The sequence below is a fragment of the Zootoca vivipara genome, chromosome 4 (genome assembly GCF_965207765.1).
Source record: "Zootoca vivipara chromosome 4, rZooViv2.hap1.1, whole genome shotgun sequence".
NCBI classification, from domain to species: domain Eukaryota; kingdom Metazoa; phylum Chordata; class Lepidosauria; order Squamata; family Lacertidae; genus Zootoca; species Zootoca vivipara.
Window position 1 is genome coordinate 43,362,699 of NC_142587.1, and position 27,459 is coordinate 43,390,157.

The window sequence follows — 27,459 nt, forward strand, 5'->3', positions numbered from 1 at the left end:
GTCAACAACAAATTGCCACTGTTTTTTGTGTTGAATATATGCTATATGGTGATTTATGGACCTAACAGGTATCTAAAGCCATTTGCACATAACAAATAGGAGCCTACACAACACAAAACACTGTTGCTGTATGTAGGCTTTATTTTATTTTGTTTTTTATCTTATATTTTGGAAATGTACATCCAGTGGTTGTTTTCCTTTAAAAATTTTTGGGGCCCCCAAGAGAGTGGGGCCCTAAGCTATAGCTTGTTTAGCTTATACGTAAATCCGGCACTGAAATGAAGTGCCAGGTCGATGGTGCCTACTTCCCAGGCCAGTTCGTGCGAGGGATTGCGCATGTGAGCACTGACTCAGCGCACCTCTGATGAAACCTAGCGCGCAGGGGAGGGGGGTTCCTCTTTCCCGGGCGGGACTCCGGTTCCGTCAGCCAGCTCGCACTTCAGAGGCAGGCTACTACCATAGCGGGGAGGAGAGCGCCGGGAGGAGGCCGCTCACGGCGTTCTAAGCGCTTTCCCCGCTTACGCAATACAAGAGACTCTTGCACCACCGACGCCGTCACAATCCACCGCCGCCTCTGCCCGGTGAGGAGGAGGGGGCGGCGGCGGCGGCAACAACAGCAAGCAGCAGGCGGCGAGCCAGTGCAGCCCGAGGCCGAAGAGCCTCCGGTTCTCGTCAGAGGCCTGGTGCACGTGACCTGCTAGCTCAGCGGCCCCCATTCCCCATGTATTAGGCCGCTTCCTGTGGGGGAAAAGCCCGCCCTGCCCTTCTCCTCCTCCCGGCACGCTGATTGGCGGCAGAGCGGCAGCGCGTCGGGCCAGCGCCCCCTTCCCCGCCTCCAACCTGTGATCCGGGAAGCCACGCGCCGCTCTCAAGAGCGGAGGGCGCCGGCTCGGGAGTGTCAGTCTTCTGTCACTCTCGCTCCCGCCCGCCCTGGCGGGTGACAGGGTCGCCTAGGAGACGGGCCGGGGTCGCGCGTGCGGACGGAGCCTGCCCATGGCACAGGCCGGGGGTGGGGCGATGGGCCCGCTGGTTGGGGCCATCGATCAAGGGACCAGCTCCACGCGCTTCCTGGTAAGCGCAAGCCGGCGAGCGGCTGCCTCCGGGGACAGAGGGGGATGATGGAGTGACCGGGGGAGGCGGCGGCGTGGTTGCCCTTGGTGGGAGCGTGGAGGACGGAGGCTGCTGAGAGGGGCTGGGCAGGTGCCAAGCGAGGTCTCCCCTTGCCCAGGCTCGCGGAGGGAGAATAGGGGAAAGTGCCCTTGACCAGCTAAGAGCGCTTTAAAAGAGGATGCCCCCCACACTGGGGAAGCTTCAGGGTCAAAGGGTTGCGTTTCTAGACCGGTACAAGCCCCATGGCTTAAAAAGCAAACAAACCCATTATTTTGTTAAATGAAACACATCTAAGAGCAAGTGGTTAATGCCTCTTCTACCTCTCTGTCTTTACATATAGGGCTGATGGTGTTGGCTTTGGTTTTTGTTTTTGTGTGTGCCCAGGGGTAATTGGAGAAGGGAATACGTATTGGCTTCTCCTGGAATAGAGAGCAGTCTGAAATAGAGCCCTTTTCTCACTTTATTCCCTTAACTGTTCTGCCTTTTTTTCTTGTCATGCTGGGCAGTATGAGAGACAGGGAGTTTCCACTCAGTCCTCTGATCTAGGGTGTGATGGATGGAAGCAGGCGTGAGAGCTTTCATTTACGCTGCTGGCATTTCTTATCCTACAAGCCATTGTGCATCATCCATTTGCCGTCTATGCTAGATCACCTGTAGCATGTAAACTCATAGGCTGATGGATGGAAAAGTTTATATAGGGAAGAAAAAAGATGAGTAGAATCTGGTAACAACTTATAACATTGTTATTCCCGTTTCTTGCATTGTTGTTGTTGTTGTTGTTTAGTCATTTAGTCGTGTCCGACTTCGTGACCCCATGGAACAGAGCATTATTAGTGTTGTATTAAAAAGTTTAGCTTGGATTCTGGGCAATTCCAGTGTGAATGAAGCCTCGGAAAACAGGTGCCACTGCTTCATCCTGAGATCAATATGCACTACAGGTAGTTGCATTTGTCAGAACTATGTTACCCTACCGTGAACCTCAAAGCTGAGGACAGTGAAATAAAAAATGGCTGACAGGCCAGAAATGTCATCTTATACTTCACTCATGCACAGTTTGTATCCTGCTTAATCCAGTTTTGCAACTGTTGTTGTTGTTTAGTCGTTTAGTCGTGTCCGACTCTTCGTGACCCCACGGACCATAGCACGCCAGGCACTCCTGTCTTGCACTGCCTCCCGCAGTTTGGTCAAACTCATGTTCGTAGCTTCGAGAACACTGTCCAACCATCTTGTCCTCTGTCGTCCCCTTCTCCTAGTGCCCTCAATCTTTCCCAACATCAGGGTCTTTTCCAAGGATTCTTCTCTTCTCATGAGGTGGCCAAAGTATTGGAGCCTCAGCTTCACGATCTGTCCTTCCAGGGAGCACTCAGGGCTGATTTCCTTAAGAATGGATAGGTTTGATCTTCTAGCAGTCCATGGGACTCTCAAGAGTCTCCTCCAGCACCATAATTCAAAAGCATCAATTCTTCGGCGATCAGCCTTCTTTATGGTCCAGCTCTCACTTCCATACATCACTACTGGGAAAACCATAGCTTTAACTATACGAACCTTTGTCGGCAAGGTGATGTCTCTGCTTTTTAAGATGCTGTTTAGGTTTGTCATTGCTTTTCTCCCAAGAAGCAGGCGTCTTTTAATTTCGTGACTGCTGTCACCATCTGCAGTGATCAAGGAGCCCAAGAAAGTAAAATCTCTCACTGCCTCCATTTCTTCCCCTTCTATTTGCCAGGAGGTGATGGGACCAGTGGCCATGATCTTGGTTTTTTTGATGTTGAGCTTCAGACCATATTTTGCGCTCTCCTCTTTCACCCTCATTAAAAGGTTCTTTAATTCCTCTTCGCTTTCTGCCATCAAGGTTGTGTCATCTGCATATCTGAGGTTGTTGATATTTCTTCCGGCAATCTTAATTCCGGCTTGGGATTCATCTAGTCCAGCCTTTCGCATGATGAATTCTGCATATAAGTTAAATAAGCAGGGAGACAATATACAACCTTGTCGTACTCCTTTCCCAATTTTGAACCAATCAGTTGTTCCATATCCAGTTCTAACTGTAGCTTCTTGTCCCACATAGAGATTTCTCAGGAGACAGATGAGGTGATCAGGCACTCCCATTTCTTTAAGAACTTGCCATAGTTTGCTGTGGTCGACACAGTCAAAGGCTTTTGCATAGTCAATGAAGCAGAAGCAGACGTTTTTCTGGAACTCTCTAGCTTTCTCCATAATCCAGCGCATGTTTGCTATTTGGTCTCTGGTTCCTCTGCACTTCTGGGAGTTCTCGGTCCACATACTGCCTAAGCCTGCCTTGTAGAATTTTAAGCATAACCTTGCTAGCGTGTGAAATGAGCGCAATTGTGCGGTAGTTGGAGCATTCTTTGGCACTGCCCTTCTTTGGAATTGGGATGTAGACTGATCTTCTCCAATCCTCTGGCCATTGCTGAGTTTTCCAAATTTGCTGGCATATTGGGTGTAGCACCTTAACACCTTCCCAAGTTTGTAACTGTAGTGCTGTGCAAACTTGGGAATGTCCCTCTGAATTTGGAAACACAAGCATTTCTAAATATTGTTTTATATATAAGGTAAATCTACATAAGGTATATAAGGTAAGTCTGTTTTTCACTCAGACTGTACTTGTATAGAGCAGGTGATTTTGTATAATAATATTTTCACCAGATTTAAGCATTAAATCATTGTTTTTAGTAATAATAATCTTGGTCTGAGCATCCTCTCTTGTTCTTTAAGCATTCTCTTCACCCAACTTTCTCCTTTTCTTTTCTTTTCTTTTTAAACTGGGCAAACATTCATAGAGGATCTGGCTGAAGTCCAGGAATCTGTTTTAACAAAGATTATGAAAACATACAAAGTTAAAATAGTTTTCAGGGACAGTTGAAGTCAAGAGTTTATTGCTGAAGTAGAATCACATCATAGATAAGGGGAATGTGTATCATACCATTAAAACAATTGCAGTGCATAAATGTACCCCAAAAAAGTACTAATTCTGCACCAGAGTTTTAAATTGCTTTGGTAGGATTTTCACGCATTCTGCTTACAATTCGGCATGAAGTACAATAATGCATTTGTCATTGTTTTATGTTCTTATGAACATCATTTTTGCTTGCCTGTATCAGAGTAACAGGCTGCCAGATTTGGTACTAACTTTGTGTGCGTATACAGCACATGTTAAAAGCCCATTCTGGGACACCATTGAACCTGCAAGTTTTTATGAATTGCATATAAAATTCAATGAATGTGTTTCCATAGACACTACGAAAACATACTGTATGCTGTATTCTGAGGAGTAAATGCAACTCTGCAATATCATATCAGGATTATACAAGTATGTGTTTGTCCTGAAACATTGAGCCAGCCATGGATTTGATACTTGTTTTATGTTTTGTTTGTTTATTAATAAATTTACAACCTGCCTTTCAGGATTTATTGTCCTTCTAAGGCAGTGTATAGAATACCACAGCACTTTCAAATTAAAATCCATATTATACCCCATTTACAGTGAGCAGTGATACTTCATCAGAAAACAGCTACTAATAGAACACAGACTGAAATTAAATGACTTTAAGAATTCTATTGAAAATAAACAATGATAGGGCTATAGTTATTTCCACAAGTGCGGAAAGAAAAATGCTTAATACCCAATCTGACATCTCTTATTGATGGACCAGAGAGCAGTACCTCAGAAGCTTGAGCAAGCTCATACAGCTGCAGGTGGTCCTCCAGATAACCTAGTCCCAACCCATTTTGGGTTTTAAGGCCAAAACCAGTAGTTTAAATAGGGCTCAGAAGGTGATAGGCAGCTGAATGTTTGTCGCCTTCTTGGCCATTAGATCCACTATTGATCTTGTCTGCTCAATCTGCCGAAGTCTATATTTGCATGCAGGAAAAGTCCCTAACTCACCAAGGGTTTGAGACCCATTGCCTACCATCGCCTGGTTTAGCCGGCCAGTCGAAGTCATTCCCGGGGTGTGACTGCTGTCACATGCTGACAGTTTTTAGCAGCTACAGGTGAGAGCTGAGTGCAGGAGGGGGACAGAAGGTGGACAAATTACCCCAGAAGGTGCATGGCTAAATCTATCCAGGCCCGGCTCTAGGTGCAGTCCCGGTGGCGCGGGGCCGGCAGGGGGAGCGCTGCGCGGCAAAGCTGTGTGGAAGCCGTGCTGCGCGCTGCGAGGGCGGGGGCGCCGGAGCAATCGCCGCGCCTCAGCGCCAGGGCGCCTGACCTGCTCGAGACTGCCCTGAATCTATTTATCCTTCTTCTGAACAAAATTAAGTATAGAAAAATATGTTTTAAAACTTCATCCATTGGTTTTATATTGGAATTGAGTCTTTATGTTTTTTATGCATACAACTCCTGTGTAGATATTGTTATAAAACATCTTCCTGAAAAAGAAGTAGTGGTCTGGGTACAGTAACAGGTGCAGCACACGCTTCTCTTATATCAGGCATGTCCAACAGGTAGATCGTGATTATATCGGGCATGTCCAACAGGTAGATCGGGTTAGATCACTGCCAGTTTTTAACTCTGAGTAGATCGCAGTCTCTTCGGAGTTGGCCACCCCTGTCTTATATGAATACTCTAGAATGAGAGTAAAATAAGTTCAGTGAACCCCAAGGCAATGATTAACAACTGTTTGAGTACTTTGGAAGCATCTCCCTCTTAGAAGCATTCCTAAACATGCCTCTGTTGATCCTCACCTTTGAACTACATAGTTACATTAACTGAAAAGCAAATCAAAATTTAGAATAAAAGATTTGGTAGAGACTATGTAAATGAAACAGAAAATCTTTTGCAAATAGTTCATAAATATTAATTATCCACACTTCTTTGAGACTATTTGCTAGATGAGACAAAAGTACAGGATGTTGCTTTTAATGGGCCAACATGAGTTGAATTTCAGGAAGAACTCCTTTAGTCTTTTGATAGCAGGAGCTGCCTGAGGCCCTCCTGTGCTATTCTCTGCATTTCAGAAGGAAGCATCATTGAGGTCCGTCCACTGAGTAGAAAAGGTGGCTAACCTGTGACTCTTCAGATGTTCTTGGTCCAGCCAATGGCCATGGATATTTGGGGCTGGAATCCAGCAACACATAGAGGATTATAGATTAGCCACCATTGCTGTATAGCAGAAGTTTTCAAGCTTTTTGAGTCCACGACTCCCTTAACCAACAACATTCTTTCTGTGGTACCCCTGTGGGGCTCAGGAGCCCAGTTATGTCCCCCCTTTTTCAAACACCCTCCCTTCTGGAGGCCTTGTCTCCTCTCCCCTCTCCTTGGGAGTCCTCCAGGCAGCAGTTGCTACCATCCCTGGTCTCTGTAAAGGTAAAGGGACCCCTGACCGTTGGGTCCAGTCGCGGACGACTCTGGGGTGCGGCGCCCCCAAAAAGAGAGGTGCCTCCCAGAGGCAGCATTCACCTGCGGAGATTATAGCCAGGGTTGCTGCAATAAACAGTTGTGAAAGGCTTCTGGAGGCAGAGATGCAAGAGGGCATCAGAGGAAGGAGGGAAGGAAGAGTGACAGTGTTGTCCATGGCACCCCTGACCATCATTCAAGGCACACCAGAGTGCCATGGCACATTGGTTGAAAACCACTGGTGTATAGAATAGCTGCCCTAGCCCTGCAGTGATTCAGAGTTCACCAAAGATAATGGCCTGTTTTAAATGATCCACTTCCAGCACCATTCTTGTTAAACTATTCAGAAGCTATATGTGTTTCACAAGCCATGGTGTCCCAATTTGATATGTAACAACCAAACCAGCAATGGTTCACCAATTTCATTTATGAAAGGAGGACTGGTGTTGATCAGATGAATTAAGCATAGTTTCTAGCTGCAAATGTTTCCGATTGTGTTCTTTTTCCTTTAGGTGTCTCACCCTCCTCAATAAAGTTTAGAGGATTCTAAGTAGCTGCAGGAGTACAGTGGTACTTCGGGTTACAAACACCTTGTGTTACAAACACTTAGGGTTACAGCCTCCGCTAACCCCTGAAATAGTACCTTCGGTTAAGACTTTGTCCCAGGATGAGAACAGAAATCGTGCAGTGGTGGCGCAGCGGCAGCGGGAGGTCCTATTAGCTAAAGTGGTGTTTCAGGTTCAGAACGGTTTCAGATTAAGAACGGACCTCTGGAACGAATTAAGTTCGTAACCAGAGGTACCACTGTATGTTTATCACAGAGAGCAATAGAAGTATTGGTGAACAATATTCCATGCTGTACTGTTTTCATCAGCAAACAAATTTTGTCATACTGCTTGTAAATATGTGGGGGAAACAGTGTTATTTTCACTTGAAATTATTCAGTAGTTTCTGAGACAATAAACAAACATTTTAAGTGGCAGCATTACATTTCTACTGTACCTCTACTCTTACTATAATGGCCAGTGCTTTTTATATAGCTCTCATCACTTTTCTCTAATTATGTGTAATCAAATTATGATTACCATTTAATTTGTATTGAAAAAATTCTTATTTTTTCAAATACCTGTAATTAGAATCAAAGATATGTATGCGCTCACAGATGTATGTGCATGTCCTAGATACCTCTATTAGATTGGGATTTTTATTGTGATTGATGTTACTCTTTATCAACTTCTTTGCTCAACTATCTGGGGTGGTATCTGGAGTGAGTTGAAAAGGATTACCGGTAAGCACTTTTACCTTCTTACCGTAAAGCAAGTAAGGTTAGCCTGAATGGTTAGGGCTACAGTAAACTGGGTTTCAGTTAACAATTCAGCAAAGGTTGCTGTTGGAGGCATAGATCTCAAAGAGAAGCTGTTTTCAGGATAAAATTAACATCACAGATGTTTATGTAAAAGCAGAAGATAAGGAACATAATTTCAAAATTGGCATGAGCATGCAAACTTCTTGATGTTTTGAAGTGATTTGATATCTTTTGGATTTTCATAAAAGGTAAACTGCATAGAAAGGAGAATTATTTGGACACGAGAGAGTTTGTGATTTATTTAGGTAGCAGTTTATTTAGATGAATAAATATACTTTGGGAAAGAATAATCAATTATGTCTAACAGTTGATTTCAATATTTTTACCTTCAATGTCACTTAACAGTATAAATACAGTATAGACATTATTTGGACTGATCTCTAAAATCTTAAAACAAATGGAAATTATTATATTGTGATAAAGTTCAGCACCACTATACAGTAGTCAATAGCTAATTAGATTATATTCCTGTATATGTATTAGTTAGTGTTTTGGTTTTTTTTAAAAAAATCAATTTGACTCTTCACCCTGCTTTTTAAAGGTGACTCAGACTTTTAGGGCAGTATCCTTAATCTACCTATCTTTTTGTCAGTAATCCTTTCAAAGGGAGGCTCCAGAAACTGCTGCTCCCTTTGTCTCCATGGATGATTAACCTTTCCTATCATTGCGAAATTGAGCCATATGGTTGCAAAAGCCATAATATACTCATGGTCCAGAAGTCTCTGCTTCCAACTGATATTTTTTTAAAATAATAATAAAACCTTCAGGTTCCTGTAACATGTGGTTTAGTGGCCTCTTCTAGAGTTAAGCAAGTATTTCTTGCATCATTTTGCTCTTTGACAATTTTCTGTTATGTATAATACAGTATAGTCTTTGTTAGGGGAGTTAACTTCTGAATGTTACCGTCATCCCTGAATCATGTTTCCAAGTAACTGTTCAAGAGGCAGGTGCCAAGCTTCTTTGTGTGCCTCGCCCTCTAATTATGTTTTTACAAACTGGTTTGGTGTTCTTTTATGCATTACAGGTCTTTAATGCAAAAACAGCTGAGCTGTTGAGTTACCACCAAGTAGAAATCCAACAGAAATTCCCCAAAGAAGGGTAGAGTATTTTTTTTTCTTTGCATACTTGACTGCTTGTCATTCAGGCTGCAATCCTAACCATATCTACTTGGAAGTAGGTCCCATTGAATTCAATAGAGCTTATTCCCAGGTAATTGGGGTTAAGACAGCAGCCAAAGTGTGATATTGCTGAACTTTAAACTCTACATGAGCAGAAAGTCCCTTCCACTCTTCGCTTTGCTTTGCCCCTGTGAATTTATGCCCGTTGCTCCCTCTGACTGCAGCCATCCACTCCATGCCTTTCAGAACACACTGGAGACCACAGAGGGCTACAGTGAGGAGTAGGGGGATGGGAAAGACCTGTTTCTTGGGTGGTGTTTCATTCACATGTCTATGGATCCGAGCCTACATGTTCCTACTTAAGCCAGTGAAATGGTTTGTAGGCATATGAGGCAAAGTTTGGAAGACTGAAGTCATTGCAATAATCTAGTATACTTTTCTGTTTGTCTTTGTTACTGTATTTGGGTTTTTTAATCAATAGTTAGCCTCAGTAGTGGATGTTGGGCTGGGGTTGTGTTGCTGCAGAAGAGGATGGGGTAGGTGGCACTGGCTCATTTGTACCACACTACCGTCTCACTCCCCCCTCCCAACACCTCCCAGTAGGTAGCAGCACCATGACCAACCAGAGGCCAGGTGAACAGAAGTGGCACTGGGTTAGCCTTGCACAACATTTTTTTGAGTTGGAAAAGTAGCAGCCAATATCGCTTGCCTTTGGGCTCTTCAGCTCTCTCTTCTTTTCTGCTTCTTAACAATTTTATGGTAAGAGGAGTTAATGTTAAAAATCCACTAGATCCTGTTTCATGACAAACTGGTTGATACTAATTGAAAATGATGTCAGTAAATTGTCATTCATTTCTAATGCTTTGGTAGCAGAGTTTCCCAAGCTTGGGTCTCTAGCTTCTTTTGGACTACAGTTCCCATAATCTCTGACCACTGGTCCTGCTAGCTACAGATGGTGGGAGTTGTAGTCCAACAACAGCTGGAGACTCAAGTTTGGGAAACCCTGCATTGGAGGAAACAGGTGAGATTTCATGATATTTGTGTACATAATGCCAGATGCAAAATACAGATTTCTGATACTAAACTCGGTTTTCTCTATGCTTATCCTATCTGTTCAAGGTGGGTAGAACAAGATCCAAAGGAAATACTACGCTCTGTCTATGAATGTGTTGAAAAAACATGTGAGAAACTGAAACAACTGAATGTGGACATTGCCAGTATAAAAGGTATTAACCGCATTTTCATAAAAAATAATCATTTTTTGAAGCAGTGGTCAGGAAGGGCACATTTCTGAACTTTTCTTTAGGAGTAAAACTGATATGTTAAACTATTAAAGCCAATGCAAGTGTAGCTTATTGGTGTGTTGCTATTTTGTCAGAGTTTCCTTTCATAAGATGGGATAAGCTGGAAATGAGGCAATAAATAGGTTGTGGTTTGTGCAATGCTGTTCTGGAAACCCAAGGGAAGTGTGTGGTCTCTTGCACAGGGATTTCAGCCATCGTTTCCAAAAGGCAGCCTGCCCTCTTTATTTCTCCCACACCCCAGATTAAGAGATTGCCCAGTGTAGCATTTTATTTAGTGCAAAGGGCTGCTGCTGAAAGCAAGTTCTGGTAAATTCTCTTGCCCCTCTGCCAAATGTGTGCACAGGAGCACTTTGTGAATACATAGGTTTCTTTAATCCTACCCAGTATCTTTATTCTGTGAGTAAATTGTATTAAGAATGGGGGGGCGGGGGGGGGAAATTAACAGGGAAAGTGTTTAAACAATAGAAATTATTGAAATATTTCTAAAAGATGAAGTATGCCATGTCAAATCCAGCAAATGTTAAAATTTTGTTCTGTTTTTAAGCTATTGGGGTTTGCAATCAGAGAGAGACAACTGTGGTTTGGGACAAACGAACTGGAGAGCCTCTCTATGATGCTCTAGGTAAGTATTTTTTTTTAATAGGGATGTAGTTTTCCACTCGACTATGTGTTAATCATTTTATTTATTTATAATGGAGTATAGTGACCTTCCTGAAGCTAATTTATCTTGGAATCCAAGCCCTAAGAGTGAGTTGTATCCAACACGGCGCAAGCAGTAATTTACCTACACAACAGGACTTCCCCTTCCTCTTCTCTCTCTGTACACCTGTAAAATTTGCTCCAGAGGGTTCCCAAATCCTCTGTAGCAGGTTTTTAGAGTCCACAGTGGGGCTTCAGGGGAGAGGTTGGAGGTTCTGTTGTGCAACTGGAAGTATGTTGTTCTAGCAGAACAACAGCATTGAACGCGACTGTAAGGGGGAAGGCTTACAGAGAACAGCCTCCCCTCATCAGGAGCAGCTCGTCTCCGAGCAGCCACGAGAGCGAAGGGTCTGATGGGCAGAGCCAGGAGACGGAAAGGGAGTGCTAGCCCTCGAGCAACATCCAAGAGCCCTTGCTCCATAGGTAGGAAGAGAGGGAGGGAGAAAGAGGGGACAGGAGTTAGTCAGTCCGCAGACCATTCCCCCCGACACCGGAATTGAGGAGGCGGAGAAAAGGGAAACGCTTCACAGTTCCGAGGCTTTTATGTTGGTCTAGAACCCGGCGATCGCCAGTGCAGGAATCTGATTCGGAGTGAGCGTTACACTGTAAATAATGTGCACTAATAAAACCATCTTAAAGACAAGCATGTGGAGGGTCGTTACTCAAGAGTAGCCACATCAACCCTGACAGCGACCCTATGTCATTTTCACACACACAGGTTGTGTGTGTGTGTGTGGCATGTATTAAGGTGAGTTTGTACAGTGGCAATTTAAGCTTGCTGCTGTAGTTTAGAGTTTCTTTTTTTAAAAAAATGACAACTGGCCTGCTATTTGCTTTCAGCTTTGGGTCTGAATGGCATTAGCCTTTTGCTAACTGTTATTATTTATTCATCTGGTTGATCTAAATATTTCTAACAAATAGCCTGTTAAACTGTATTTGGTTCTTGTAGAATGTTGTAGTGCATATCACATTAATTTTGTTGTATTAGCTCTATAATAAGAGGAAAACATGTTTTTAATATCTTACTCGGTTTAAGCTGATGCCGGCTTGTTAATAGCCCCTTCACAGTACCATGTTGCCTGCAACAAGCAAGAATTATTCCCAGGAAGGGATGCTTTTATTATTTATTGTTCACGTGGTCTGTGTGTGCCAGAACATTGAACACATTGAATTTTGCTCACGTATTTGCAAGCCTGGGTTAATTCTATTTATATTATAATTGCACTTTCATGAATCCTTTCACGAAAGGCAGATTTTTAAAAACTCTAAAAGCTATGACAAGGGGGTCAAAACTCTGTTTATGTAGCAGTACTCACTCATCCACACTACTTGATGAAATGGAGAGGATAACACAGTCCATAATGAAGCAAAAAACAAGAACAACAACAACAACAGCCCCAAAAATCAATTTAAAAACATATTTCTGCTTCCATGGGAGAAATGCCAGAACACACAAGCGCTGCTCGGTGTGTAGAAGTTATTTGGAGAATAACTTCTCCGTGATGGAAGCCTGAATTACTGAAATTTTCAGTAACACAACCCTAATCAATCACTTATGTTTGTCTTTGTGTTATAGTGTGGCTTGACCTAAGAACCCAGAGTACTGTTGAGCGACTGCTTCAAAAAATTCCAGGGCATAATAAATCCTTTTTTAAGGTAAAATCTCTTGTTTTAACAATATAGGGAAGTGAGGTGCTGATGTGAGATTTTAACACATTGTACTTGTTTTGTAGTGAATACAGTTTAGGTTATCATAGCACAGGGATAGCCTAACTACTGTTGAAATTGCTCCGGTAACCTCTTGGTTAGATTACTGCAATGAGTTATATCTGGCTCTGAAGATGGTTCAGAAACTTCAGCAGGTGCAGAATTCGGCAGCCGGGTTGCTCACCTGGGCAAGATACTGTGAGCATATTACACCAATCCTGGCCTGACTGTACTGGCTGCCAATTAGTTTCTCGGCCCCATTCAAATTGCTGGTTTTGACCTACAAAGCCTTAAACAGCTCAGGACCACAATACCCCCAGGACTGTCTCTCTCCATATGAACCTACTCCAACCCTGCGATCATCATCTGAGGCCCTTCTTCATATACCTCTGCAATAGGTCCAGAAGGTGGTAACACAAGAATGGGCCTTTTCTGCAGTGGCTCCCTGTTTGTGGAATGCTCTTCCCAAGGAGGTTCGGCTGACACCTTCATTACACACCTTTAGTTGCCAGATGAAAACATTCTTCTTCAACCAGGAATTTGACTGATTAACATCCTATACTCTTTTAAATGTGTTTGTGCAAGGCAGGTTTATTGGCTTGCACATGGTGCAGGGGTGGGTATGTCTTGTTTTTTATGTTGTGAACTGCCCTGAGACTTACAGATGAAGGGCAGTATACAAATTTAATATAGTAAATAAGAGTGAGAATAATTTTCCTTGAGAATACTGAGAAAGGAGAGCAGAAAGCATGTTTTTAAAAACTGAAGGAAGTACCCTGTTTCTCATATTTTAAGACATACCCATAAAATAAGCCATAGCAGGATTTTTAAGCATTCAAGGAATATAAGCCATACCCCGAAAATAAGACATAGTGATAGGCGTAGCAGCAATGCCGGCCACGGCAGGAGGAGGAGGAAAAAAATAAGACATCCCTTGAAAATAAGCCATAGTGTGTTTTTTTGAGGAAAAAATAAATATAAGACATGTCTTATAATATGAGAAACACGGTATATGTGTTATCACTTGTAAGAAGGGTTAAATTATTCCTCCGAAGTGTGAAGGTAGGAACAAGTAGGATAGCAAGCATTCTTTATTTACTAAGAATATGAAACTACGGTACCTAAATTTTCATAGAAATAGATTATGATGCAAGAGGTTATTTAACGACTTCACTGTCAATTCATCTATTCCAAGCTACACAGAAATTGCCCCTCAATGTTAGCATATTTCCTAGACATTGCCAAAATAAAATTATTTAGGAACATATGAATAAACCAGTCTCTTAACCTATTTGCTTTGAAAGCTTCCACTGTATAATGCAGTAGTACTTTCTTTATGATTGCCTCCATCATTATTTGCTTTCCAAGCACAGACAGATAACTTGTATAAAACATGACCTTTAGAATATGTTTCTGTCTTGTTTTGCTACGTGGCAGGTCTTCAAACTACCTGTTCTCTTGATCTTTGACCATGTTGGATTTTGGTACACGTAGGCTTTACAATACTAGAGAGTGACTGATGACCCTTTTTATTGTGCTTGTGCTACAGATGAACCTTTTGTCATTTTTATTGCTGGTGTTTCTCCTTTATGTTCTGAAAATCTTTCATTTTTGCAGAATAAGACAGGCCTCCCACTTAGCACATATTTCAGTGCTGTGAAACTTTGCTGGCTTTTGGACAATGTGAAGGAGGTGAGGCAAGCAGTTCAGGAGAGGCGAGCACTGTTTGGTACCATTGACACATGGCTAATATGGGTATGTCTCAATAGGCTATATAGAAATCAACTTCTTTTGCTTTATACTTTCTCAATTTTAATAAAACAACATTCAGCATTTTCTAAACAGGAAATCAGTTTTTACTGCCACCTCATCAGAATCATACATGTGCCTATATAATCTGCCTCCAACATTATTTGCAGCAGAACGTAATACACCTGAATAAAATGGGCACACATCAGTTATGGTCAGCAGGTTTTAAGTACTCACCTTCCCCAAGCTTGTCTCATAAAGTATTATGGTGCTAATGTTTTATTTTGTGAACTGCCCTGAGATCTTTTGGTGAAGGGTGGTATATAAATGTAATAAATATAAATAGTGTATAAATTTAGTGTAAAAATATAAATATAATTACTATAATCCAAGGGATCGTGGTTGCTACCCTTCCATGCATTCAGTGAATACAGTGGGATTGTGCACGCCTAGCAGATGCTTGTCTGACATAAGGATGAAAGGATACTAAAGTATTTACAGCAGGCATCCCCAAACTGCGGCCTTCCAGATGTTTTGGCCTACAACTCTCATGATCCCTAGCTAACAGGACCAGTGGTTGGGGAAGATGGGAATTGTAGTTCAAAACATCTGGAGGGCCGAAGTTTGGGGGTGCCTGATTTACAGTTCCTGCGCTTAAAAGGGAACTTTGGCCAATTAGGCTTCTTGATCATGTGAATCATACTCTTTTACATTAATGCTGAATTTGTAGCCATGCCAGGGAATGAGGGAGGAATGGACAGTGGGTGTGATCTTGTTTCTCTCTCATGCATCCATTGAACACGTGGAGAGTGAACATGTGCATAAACCTCTAAGACCTTGCATAAGAGTAAAACTCTAATAAGAGTTTTCCTTAAAATAATATTAAAGGGCTTTCAAAACATTTTCTCTGGCTAGAGTGTTTGTAAGTAAAGTTGGGTGGAAAGCCTAAGTTGGCGAACTATGCCCCCCCCCCCAAGATGGAGAGTAGCTTTAACCAGGGTATAGTCAGTGATTTTTATATTTCCAATATTAGTAGATGTAACTGGTGGGATCAATCATTGTGTAATAAAATGAAATTTAGCCTGGACTGTGATGTATAGCAGTTAGAATTAAATGCAAAACTGAAATCGCTGGGGTTTTGTTCACTCCAAATGTCATATAGGCCCTCTTTCTGTGATGTTCTCAGTAAAGTGTATGAGTCCTTGATCTTGCCTTTGCAGAAAGATTTCCCTTTGAGGAAAGGCTTGCTGTATTATTCTTGCATATGTATACTACATTAAGATAACTCTTCCTATTAATGCCAAATACTGGGGTCCCCAAACAATCATGACATCCTCAGAAGCAGCCTTGGTGCCCACCAGTACTCCCTGCCACTCCCTATTTTATTTTAATTTAATGAGGGGGTTTTGTGGGGAGGGTAAGCATCACCAGTTTTTCTTCTATAGTGACTATAACTGTTTCTTATATTTCTGAATGTGCCTTGTGAGCAGGAAAAGATTGGGGATCCTTGACCAATCTTTAAATATAGTAAGAGTGAACAGTGGATCTGCCAGATTTCCAACTTCCATTTCTAGGGAAGCAGTGATGAGCTTCTAGTTTTACTGATCTGTCTTTGCTTATTATTATTTTTTTATTTTAAGAGTTTGACAGGTGGAAAAAATGGAGGTGTTCATTGCACTGATGTAACCAATGCCAGTAGAACAATGCTGTTCAACATTCATTCGTTAGAATGGGATACTGAACTCTGCAAGTAAGTAACTTGTTTGTCCGTCTGCTTCAGTGCCTTGATTTGCTTTGGCCATACTGACGTACAGGTTTCTAAGCAGGTTTACTTGGAAATAAATTCTATTAACTGAGTGGCACTTGGTCCTAGGTCACATGTTTTTCCAGGGTCACATGTGAAAAACTTCTAAATGGTCTGTGTTCTGAAACTAAAGAACAAATTCTTGCTTAATAGCAACGAGTTTATCTGATTCCGGCTTTGTAATGGGTATCCACATGGAGCTGTATCTGTTTGAAAGATTAGTACACAATAGATTCTGCAGCCATTATTGCTTATGGTAAAGGTTCAAATCCAGCTTGTCAAATGGTGGGTGGTCACAAGATGCACCACAATTCTGTGCAGAAATCATGCTATAGCTGTAAAATAATGGGCATGAAATCTTGTCTGAATTAACCATTAGACTCTAAACTGGTAGGCTTCAAAATGTTATTGGATTACATCGACCATCATCCCTGGCCATTGACCATGCTGGTTGGAGCTGGTGGAAGTTGGAGTCTAACAACATTTTCAGGGCCACAGGTTGCTCTCCAATGAGTAAAATTCATGTTCACTTCTTCCTTAAATTATACAAGACTCACTTTTAAAAATTAATCTTGCACTGTGTTTAACACACTATAAATTTAATTTGAGAGTGTGGAATTTCAATTGGTTAGGTACAACCAAACATGCATTCATGGATTTTCTGTGATAACCTGATTGGAGCAGTTCATTCCATAACTGAGAGAACATTTGGATTTAATTGTGAAATATTTGATGGCATTTTTCTACATCACAGCTAGCAAATAATTCTGTTTTAACCTTTGAGAAGCGAAAGTAGTATTGTTGTTTATTAGCAGGATACATAAGATTGTCACTGCTGCCTGCTTGTAAACTCTTCTTGAGGCACCTGTAGTGATGGGGAAGCTGATCATTGGAACTGGGAGAGATGCACACATAAGCTCAGGTCAAATCAAGCTCTAGAATAAGTAAAAAAGAGAAATATGCACGAAGTATTTATATCTACACATCATGAGGGCTTGCAAATCTTTGCAACAATTTTTAAACAAATGATAGCTTTATTAGCTTAAGCGGGACCTCTGTTGGCCACACAAAGTTTTAGTTTGGGAATACAGTAGTGGTAAACCAGATTCCAGTTTTAACCAATCAGAAGAAGCATTTAAGTGGACATTTCTTGTTTTGAGGCAAAAATGGGCCCCATATATTCTCCATCAACCCCCAGTTCAACTTTTTAATTAACAAGCATGAATAATTTTGTATTAACTTTTGGAAAATGTTGGGTTTCCTCCCCAGATTTTTTGGAATTCCTATGGAAATACTTCCCAAAGTGCGGAGTTCCTCAGAGATCTATGGATTGATGGTATATATACAACTTTTCCTTAAATTCTTTTAGTTAAAAAATGTGTGAATTGTGCCTGCTTAATCTTTATCGAATAAGCTGGATAACTCAGTTCTGTGAAAAAGTTATTTTTGTAAAACAGGAGAAGGAATAGCTTTTAAATTGGACTGTTAACTACCCTTCTTGAGAAAAGTTACACTTAGAAGATATAAATGAAGTTGCAGTACAATTTTGTTTATATCTCCCAATATTGCATATCTTATGAAATTACTGTTTTTTACGGAAAACTATATATAGAATTTTTGAACTGGCATAGAAATATGTATCAGTGCTCTTCCTTAACTAAGGCTGCAATCCTAACCTACGTTAACTAGAAGTAAGCCCCATTGAATTCAGTAGGACTTCTGAAAATACATGGTTAGGGTTGGGCTGTAAGTTGGGGCAGAGTCCTGCAGAATTTGTGCACGTGGGCGGCTATTTTGAAAGTTATGAATGATGTGTGTCTCAGATTTTTGAGGGCTGAATGTACATTTAAATCAGCTGAAGGACAGCAGGTTGTAGAAGGCTGTTGTATACACTTCCCTTAGGATCTAAGGTCAACTTCTCTAATGTTACAGTTGCACCGAAGGAGTTGATATTCTACAAATTTAAATATTAGTGTAGAAAGCTGCTGTCTGAAATATCTTTACTATGTTCCTGGTTAGTGACCCATTGTGAGCATTGGAAAAGTCTTGGGGAGATGCAAGAACCTTTTCCCTGCAAAGACACACCCCTTCTCACTCTAGGAAGCCACTGGCAATCAGTGCACAGGCTGAACTCCTGCTATGTATGCTGATGCTGGGCCTTGCAGAGGGTGGGATGGAGACTGATGGGGCTGTGGGAAATAGCTCGGTTGGCGATTCAGCATGTCTGGTCCACTATAGAACAGTCTGGATATGTTTTCCATCTGAAGATCAGCTACCATAATGCTGGTTTGAAAGTTCTGTACAATTATGAACTGGAAATGGTCTAAACTTTATTAAGAAGTGATTGTTAAAATGGGTATAAAATGGGAAGACACAATATTCTGTATTCCCAGACTTGGCTTGTAGAACAGTTTGGCAGGAGCCCTCTTTTTAAACAAGTACTGCAGCTCGATTGAGTCACTAGCTAGAAGAAACTTTGACCCTCTTCTTAGTTCCCAGATTAGATAAAATCTTATCAGCGAATACTATATGATAATATGCAATTATACAATTTAAATTAATTCATGAATGCTCTTCACAAGAAAAGTACTGTATTCCAGCTTCGTGGACTGGGTGTTTTTCAATAGTGTGGCCCAAATCTCCTTTTGTGACCTCTGCAGCTCTTTAAAAAAAAGCCATTTGCTTTAGACTCCAGTTTCTGAACTACCTTTAAATGGAAAGTGTTTGTGAAAGCAATAGAAATACTCACAAAAATTACTTGATACAGCTGATCTATTGCTTAAAATGAAACAAAATGTACTTCCATTTCCCTCAAGTAATAGCCTCTCTGCTCTGTATGAGAAAGAACGTTACTGGTAAATACAGTACTGGTATCGGTAGCGGCCTTTTAAAGTTAATTTAAAGCATTTGGATTGTTTACAATAATAAAAAAAATTGAGCTATAATGTTACCGTCTTGAATACAACATAAGCCATTGTGAATTCCTGTACAGTAGTTCATTGTGGGATGTTTAGGGGAAGGTTGCAGACTTTTAAAAACAAAGGGCTTGACAAATAGTGCTCCCCACCCCCCAATAGTCTCCAACTGAGCTGAAAGTGTTTCTGTACAAAAATACTTTAACCCAAATTAGGGTGGCTAAACTTTCAATATTATGAGTCTCATACCTTTTTAATAATTGAAGAAGAGAAGAAATTGTTGCCGGTACAGCTTATCACAGTGCTACAAGAACAGGAAAATCTGCCTGCTCCCTTCACTTACTTGTCAACTATTAACAATGCAGGATCTCAAATTTTGAAAGGTTTGGCCTCTGATATCAGTAATCTGATATTACTGTTAAGTAAGTACAGTAACTAATGCTATATACTTTGAGTCATTTGAGAATAGAAGAGTGAAGTCCGTTACTTTGAGTTATAAACCTTTTGAGTGTTTGCTTCAAAGTGTGTAGGTCTGATATTCATTTTACCCCAAACAGCAATTTATAGGAGGAGAATTGACTACTAGACTACCAAGCTTTGAAATTGTGAACTTGTTTGTCTCTCTTCCCCTCCTTCCTTCCCACTACTTTTCTCGCTGACTATAGAAAATCTCCCTTACCTTGGTGAGTAGGATTTGTTAGGATGTCCCCTGCTCACATCTCCATCCATTCTGCTTAGATGCAGTGCATTTCTTTAGGGGGAATCCTGTAGCTTTTTGAAAGTGATTGTGTTAGGTGGCATCCTCAAATCAGACCGACTGAATTTGAAGCTTTTATTTATGGTTCTGTTGAGGTGTTTCCACTCCCCCACCTGCTAAAAAAAAGTTAAAATGGGAAACTACTATTTCTCACTCCTAACTTTCCTTGTGAGAGATTAGATAAATTGAGGGCAAAAACACTGAAGAGGAGGAATACTAGTTTATGGTATATATCTCATCTCACCTTCAAAATGCTATTTAGTAAGGTATCCTCAAATGGAAATGCACTGACTGTACTCTCTGCATGGCTTCACTGAAGTGCTACTGCTCAGTGTACGTACTACGCACACACACACACACACAAAAATACATGCACCCTTCAAAGAAAAGCTGTTTTTGACGTGGGTGGCTTGTAGGGTACTACGTAGGTGTTGGCATGCCTGGCTGTTTGCAAGTACACAAATATATATTTCTTCTTTCCTTTTCAAGAAAACATCACAAACTGTTTGATGGTATCTTACAAAATGAGATCTCCTGTGTGTTCTTCCGCTAATACTCTGCCACAGTCACACCTGTATGTTAAGCACTGAGCTCCCATTTTGAAGCATGTTGTTTACCATCCTATTGTAGCCCCACGTGTTATCAAAAATCAAGTTGTACTGTGCGCTGTGCTTTAATATGTGTGTAAATGGTAGAGCAAACATTAGCTCTTAAATGAACTGAGGTATAGAAAAGAGACTGCCACACTTGCATTCCTTGACTGAGCAGAAAATGGAGGGCTGGGCAGGGATGTGGGAATCAAGAACAGGCCTCCCATTCAACCTCCTCTCTCTCTTGTATTTGCCCAGCTACATGTACCTTGCAGTCCTGATAAGTTGGTTGTTACTGAATTAAGTTACACTGTATTGGGGCGGCCCATCCCATTTCGCCACCTGAGGCGAAAAGAGGAGTTGCCTCTTCCCCTCCCTGGCTAAGCTGGCCACCTCTCCTCACTTCTCTGGTGGCAGGAGGGTCAGGAGGCACCTGTGGAACACCAGCACCACCATAGGTGCCTCCCACCCCACCCCATCGCCAGAGAAATGAGGAGAGGCAGTAGCAAGACCTCACCGGAACTGTTGCCACAGCTTCTCCTTGCTTCTTTGGCAGTGGCAGCAGTGGGTGGAGTACTGGTAACTAGTAGGGAGGCACTAAAGTGGGATTTGCCACCTCTGGATCTGAGGCATTCACCTCAGTGTGCCTAATGGTAACACTATGGCTGTGCACTATATGCCCCTTAGATTATTTCTTCTCTCCCCCTCTCCCCAAGTCAGTTCCAGTTTAGATGTGCTCGCTATGTATGTGGCCTGTTTCACAGTGATATCAGTGGGCGTATAGAAGTAAAGTCGTGTTGTGGCTGTCATATAACGCATTTTCCTGCTAAAGCATGAACTGGTTATCGCATCCTGGTTTCAGCCAAAGTTCAATAATATAATGAACAATGTTAGAATTTTTGTGCTTTTAAATCTAAATATGCATATAGATGGGCTGATATTCCATTTGTAATAAAAGCCACAATTCTGCCATTAATTGTAGTTTTCTGTCATCTGGAAACATTGTACCGTTTGCATAAAGCTGTAAGATACCCAGTGGATCCGTTGCTAACTTGTACCCTGTTATACTTTTTTCTGTTCCTGTTATGGAAGGCCAATATCTTGTAATTCTTATAACATTTGTAGCTTTTAAAGACCTTTATCTTTGGTACCTGTTGTTTCCCCCCTCTCAGAACCTATGGAGTTTGAAGAAACTGAATGCAAATTAAAATTGTCCTTTTGCCTTGTGTGGGAAATTATATATAATTGAGTAGTAAATTATTATTCCAGCTATATAATAAAGGCGGGTTTCTGTGGCGCTCTAGTACAAGAGGGACTTTGCTGGACAGATTAAACAGCAAAGGATGTTCTTTTTCTATTCCCCCCCCCCATTAATTGACAGAGAAGTTATGTGGCCTTTCTGTTTTTCATGGCATGTAGGTGATTAATTTTACTTTTGAAAGACTGTGTGTGAGAATATATGCATATAGCTCAACAGTATACTTCCAGATCTTAATTTTTAACAGCATTGATAGACTTGCTTGACTACGGCTTGGATGTTTTCTAGCTGTACATTGCTTCAATTCTTTAAATAATGGAAAATCTACTAGATAAAAACTAGTGATGTTGAATAACCTTTTAAAAAATGTATTTGTTTTGCTATAGAGTTCTGGAGCTTTGACCGGCGTACCAATTTCTGGGGTGAGTTCCCTAATCATGTTGTAATTTATTGGTACAATTTCTGAATACAGTGGAATGTTTGTTTTATTTTATTTTTTAAATGGAGGGGTGCAGTCAGTAGAAACTACATGTCTAATGTATCAGTCGTATATGCTAGTAAAAATAAGTTTAAGCTGCAATCCTAATAACACTTACCTTGGAGCCCATTGAGCTCAGTGGGACTTGTTTCTCAGTAGACTCATATAGGATTATGCAGTAAGCAGACTTAATTGAAAACATAACTAGCATCTAATGTGCCCAGCCTCAAGCCTGGAGCAGCTGTTGTGCTAGAGGACTACTGAGTAACTACAACCAGTTACTGTGAAATTAAATAGATGCTTCCAGCCAGACCTACGGTAAGTGCCAATAGCTTTCATTTGGGGCGTTTTAAATGGTATTCCAATATCATGGGACACAAAGGGTAGCAGAATGCAATGTAGAAACTGAACCTTTCGCCTCTCTCCAGCCTCTGTGAGGAAGGAAGGAAGGAAGGAAGGAAGGAAGGAAGGAAGGGGAGCAAGTACTTGCCTCACATCCTGCCTGAAATCTGCATAGGAGCTATGTTGCCCGGTGTAGATTGCCCAACGTGATTTAAATTACCAAGAAGAAAGACTGATTTAAGTTTCCTATACTATAATTCACGAGTTTCCAGAGCAACAAATTTTAATTGGTTGCAACAACAGTTAAAACAAGCAAAAACAAGCCTTTAGACTACCTAAGAGCTCATAGAGGTCTGGTCATAAAGTCCACGTATTTCTTGCACTACACAGTTATGTCTGCTAAGACACAAGGGATACAATTGTGAAATAAATGGATTTCCTTGGCCCTCTACTAATTCAAAGGCATCTGACAAAATCACAGATGGAATTGTAGCTTTTAGCTTTTATGTAAAAGGCCAATTGCCCAGAATTTTCCACAAGTAAGTGTAGTGATTACTTGGCAAAACAGTATTTTTCCATGACAACAAAGTTAACTACCTTTGAGGATCATAAATATTTATTATTTACACAATAAATGTATTGTATCAAATGCTTGTCCTCAAGTCTTTTTTTTTCCTTTTAGGAGAGAGGCAGGATTTTTATAGTGATGGATATAGTTAAAAAATAAGTGCAGAATATTTTTGAATAACATTCAAGTTTCATTTTTAAACTATGTTGCTGTTGAAAGCAGCATTTACAGCACACTCCTATACATGTTAACTTAGAAGTAAGCCACACTGAGTTTGATAGGACTTGCTCCCAGGTAAGCGTGTGTAGCATTGCGGCCTTAATGTAAACAGAATTTTAAAGGCAAACATCTGATTTCATTCTTTTGGAAATGGGCATTCTGTCTATTTCCTCCACTGCAATTTTGTTTGTTTGTATCGGTGCTTCCAAACTATTCTAGATGTGCAGAAAAACTAGGGTTATCCACCATTCTGGATCTGCAAGAGGCCAATATTTTTTTTTTCCACTTGAGAGAAAGCTAGTTTCCCCTAAGGTTTATTGAAACTGGTTATGTGAGCTTTGAGCATGCTCATTTGAAAATGAAGGAGGTCCTGTGGTAAGATAACCTTCAGGAAAATAATATCCAACTATCCAGAACAAAACTTTGTCATTTATTTATTTATTAAATTCATATATGGCTCGTCATCCAAGGATTACCATATAGGGTGGTTTACAGTATAAAAGTTCTCCAATCTGTAGTGCCATTGGTGTGTTTCTGTAAAAAGTAATAGCGAGACAACTGGTCTTGAGCTGAGCCAAATTGTAAACAAAATAGATGTGCTTTAAAAATTAAATATGCAGGTATACTTTGACTGAACTTTATGAATTATATGTACTTCCAGTGCTTAGGTGACCAGTCTGCTGCTTTAGTGGGACAAATGTGCTTCAAGGATGGTCAAGCAAAAAATACGTAAGTTTAACCTGAGATCTGATGCCTACATCATTGCACCCATAGATCTGATACAAAGTGGGGGATGTTAGAGGATCAGCCATCTTTAAGAATGCACACAATGGGTATGTGATGAAACTGTGAGTCAGGAAGATCCTGCTTTGAATCTCACATCTTGCAAGAACTCCTCCATTGTGGCTTTCCAAATGTTGGACCCCAGCTCCCTTCAGCCCACAGACAATGGTCAGGATTGATGGGAGTTATAGTCTAACAACATCTGGAGTGCTGCATGTTCCCAAATCGTGATAATAATGAATCAGCTTGATCGGTTTTTTATTAACTTGCTACATAATTTAGATGCATTTGAAATACCTTGCACACTTGTGTAGGAGTACATGGCCTGTTCTCCTTCCCCTTCAGTCTATTTCTGTCAGCAGTACTTGAGATCATGCCAGGCCCAGCAGATGAAGAAGAACTGGGTTTCTAATAAAATAAGTGTCCTGGGCTAAACATAGTCAGGAACAGGAGGTTCTGCAGTGCCTTGGTTGGAAAAGCACTCCATATCCCCACCCATCCCCAAACCCCTACCTTATTTCCTGTAGCTTTTTGAATGGACTTTAAAATTGGAAGCACACATGAGTCAGTCTACCCAACAGGCTGGCCACATTTCTCCCTGGCTAGTCACACACAGCAAACTAAATATGCAGACTAAAGCTTGCCCCATAATGTCCATACAGAGGATTATGGAGTATGTTCCAGTGTGAAATTAGGGAAGCTTCGCCTCCCAATTTGACATATTACATAGGTACACCACATACACCAATCCTTAATGAAGTAAGGACAGTGGTAGTGGCTGGAAGTGGAGACAGAAGGAAGACTCCGTTGCTTCCCCAATCCAGTGTCAGCTGGTTTGCAATAATTCAGCCAGTCTTTGCTAGACTAGTTACCTGATTATAGCCATTTCTATGCAGAGGAGTTGTCCTACTATACCAACATTCCAGATATGTTACTACTGTTTTGATATTCCTAGTCATTTTATGGCATGGCATACGTCTGATTTCTTATGCTTCATTTTGTAGCAAATAATAACTTTTGGTGTCTGCACTTCAGGTATGGAACAGGCTGCTTCTTACTCTGCAATACAGGTCAAAAGGTTAGTGCTGGGAATTAAACAACTTAAAACCCTGGCAAATGGCTACTTTCCCCAAATAAATAGCTCTTGTTGTGTAAAACTCCCTTTAAAAAATCTTTTTGTTGTGTCTTACAAATAAAATAAAGGGTTTTTTCTGTGCCTATGTTCTGTATAATTTACATTATCACTTGAGCTTAAAATATTCACAAGCGTACCTTGTTTAACATGAAGGTCCCAAAGAGGAAATGTCTTGTGCTAGACTGCTATGGGCAGTTGGGCAGTGTTCAAGATAACAGCCAAGGGTAAACTAACATGATAGAAATAATATAGTAATTACATATTTTTTATTTTTGTTTCCAGCCTGCAATTTCTGAACATGGCCTTCTGACTACAGTGGCGTACAAAATGGGCAGAGACAAACCTGTGTATTATGCATTAGAAGTAAGTATAATTATTTTTCATATACTATGGGCTTTTGAAGGTGCCAAGTTGTTTCTTTGGTTTGTAATACCAAGAGGTGACTACCATATATGTACTATGGATGATTGCAAACCTACTACAAAGTGCTTGGATAATTAATGCAAGTTAGGTGTTTGTTTGTTTTGTTTTTGGCAATATTATAATAATTATTATTATTATTCTGAAAAAGTGTGCATGCACAGGAAAGCTCATACCAATGACAAACTTAGTTGGTCTCTAAGGTGCTATTGGTAGGTATTATTATTATTATTATTATTATTATTATTATTATTATTATTATTATTATTTGTACCCTGCCCATCTGACTGGATTGTCCCAGCTACACTAGGCAGCTTCTAACATATATAAAGATATAATAAAACATTACACATTAAGTGAGAGCTGGACCATAAAGAAGGCTGATCGCCGAAGAATTGATGCTTTTGAATTATGGTGCTGGAGGAGACTCTTGAGAGTCCCATGGACTGCAAGAAGATCAAACCTATCCATTCTGAAGGAAATCAACCCTGAGTGCTCACTGGAAGGACAGATTGTGAAGCTGAGACTCCAATACTTTGGCCACCTCATGAGAAGAGAAGAATCCTTGGAAAAGACCCTGGTGTTGGGAAAGATTGAGGGCACTAGGAGAAGGGGACGACAGAGGACGAGATGGTTGGACAGTGTTCTCGAAGCTACGAACATGAGTTTGACCAAACTGCGGGAGGCAGTGCAAGACAGGAGTGCCTGGCATGCTCTGGTCCATGGGGTCACGAAGAGTCTGACACGACTAAACGACTAAACAACAACAACACACATTAAAAAGCTTCACTATATGGGGCTGCCTTCAGATGTCTTCTAAAGGTTATATAGCTACTCATAGGGGTAGGGGGTGTGTCTCTGATGTCACAGGGCAATGTTCTGTAACTCCACAAAAAGTTCACTTGGTAGAGGCTGGTTCATACATGCATATCTGTTATTTTATTTAAATTGAGTTGCTTTGTGCTTGATGACTGGTAGCTGACTATGTGAATTAACTGCACTGAAAAGTTTTGTGCTAAAGGTGAGGTGATACTAAATCATTACAGGCTATGAAGCAGATCTGTGACTACTCTTGTCGCCTGTCCTAATAATGTATGTTTCTGGGACTACATCCTCGGTATCTTATTTTAAGTCTGGGACTCCCCTTAATTATGAGCCCAGCACCTTTAAGAATTCCAAAACTGTGAAAAAGGCATGCCATGGTTTTGTGTGTTGCCTTTCATGATTTGCTCTAAGAGTGAGAGTGAAATAACAAAACACATTAACTTGCCCTTTTCATTTAGGGCTCTGTTGCCATAGCTGGTGCGGTTGTACGTTGGCTGAGAGACAACCTTGGCATTGCAAAGTCTTCAAATGAAGTTGGTGAGTATCAATAACTTGGAGTAGCTTAATTTGTTGAAGAGTTGCTTGATCTTCCCCTTGCCTAGGATATATCAGTTTTAAGGACACTAACTGTGGCATGCACTTGGTTTTAGAAAACTGGTAATATTCTGTGACATTTATAAAACCAAATGTCTGGAAGAGATGTATGAGTTTAAATGGATATATGTAGATTTCTAGTCTTGCATCCTTTTATTGCTTTTGGAAATAGAAATCACTACGTTAGAATATCTTACTTGGATACTGCTAGTAGGAACAGGTTTTTTTATTAAAAAAAAATAGCAAGAGTTTTCAGTGCTATCATTCACTAAGGCTGTTATCCTGGGAGTATGTCCCATTGAACTCAGTGGGACTTGCCTTTGAGTAGACATATATAGGATTGTTGTGCAAGACTTCTCTTTTAT

The 27,459-nt window shown here is 40.9% G+C and overlaps 1 protein-coding gene across 15 annotated transcripts in view; it reads left to right on the top strand.

The window, feature by feature from the left end:
- The first annotated feature begins 315 nt into the window (after window positions 1–315).
- GK (glycerol kinase) overlaps window positions 316–27,459 on the top strand; it is a 42,610-nt gene continuing 15,466 nt past the window's right edge. For 9 of the 15 annotated variants that reach the window (XR_015949778.1, XM_088668726.1, XM_088668728.1 and 6 more), the window contains exons 1-14: window positions 592–1,071; window positions 8,854–8,927; window positions 10,067–10,173; window positions 10,796–10,873; window positions 12,527–12,606; window positions 14,275–14,412; window positions 16,047–16,156; window positions 17,480–17,546; window positions 19,791–19,808; window positions 22,117–22,152; window positions 23,999–24,066; window positions 25,156–25,198; window positions 25,538–25,618; window positions 26,959–27,037. Coding sequence is in view for 14 of the 15 variants with exons in the window: in XM_088668726.1 (XP_088524852.1) it covers window positions 994–1,071; window positions 8,854–8,927; window positions 10,067–10,173; window positions 10,796–10,873; window positions 12,527–12,606; window positions 14,275–14,412; window positions 16,047–16,156; window positions 17,480–17,546; window positions 19,791–19,808; window positions 22,117–22,152; window positions 23,999–24,066; window positions 25,156–25,198; window positions 25,538–25,618; window positions 26,959–27,037 (1,057 nt within the window). In the remaining variant the exon portion in view is untranslated. Of the gene's footprint in view, window positions 1,072–8,853; window positions 8,928–10,066; window positions 10,174–10,795; window positions 10,874–12,526; window positions 12,607–14,274; window positions 14,413–16,046; window positions 16,157–17,479; window positions 17,547–19,790; window positions 19,809–22,116; window positions 22,153–23,998; window positions 24,067–25,155; window positions 25,199–25,537; window positions 25,619–26,958; window positions 27,038–27,459 lie in introns of all 15 variants that reach the window. The other 6 variants (XM_088668729.1, XM_088668732.1, XM_088668738.1 and 3 more) reach the window with 2 other exon arrangements.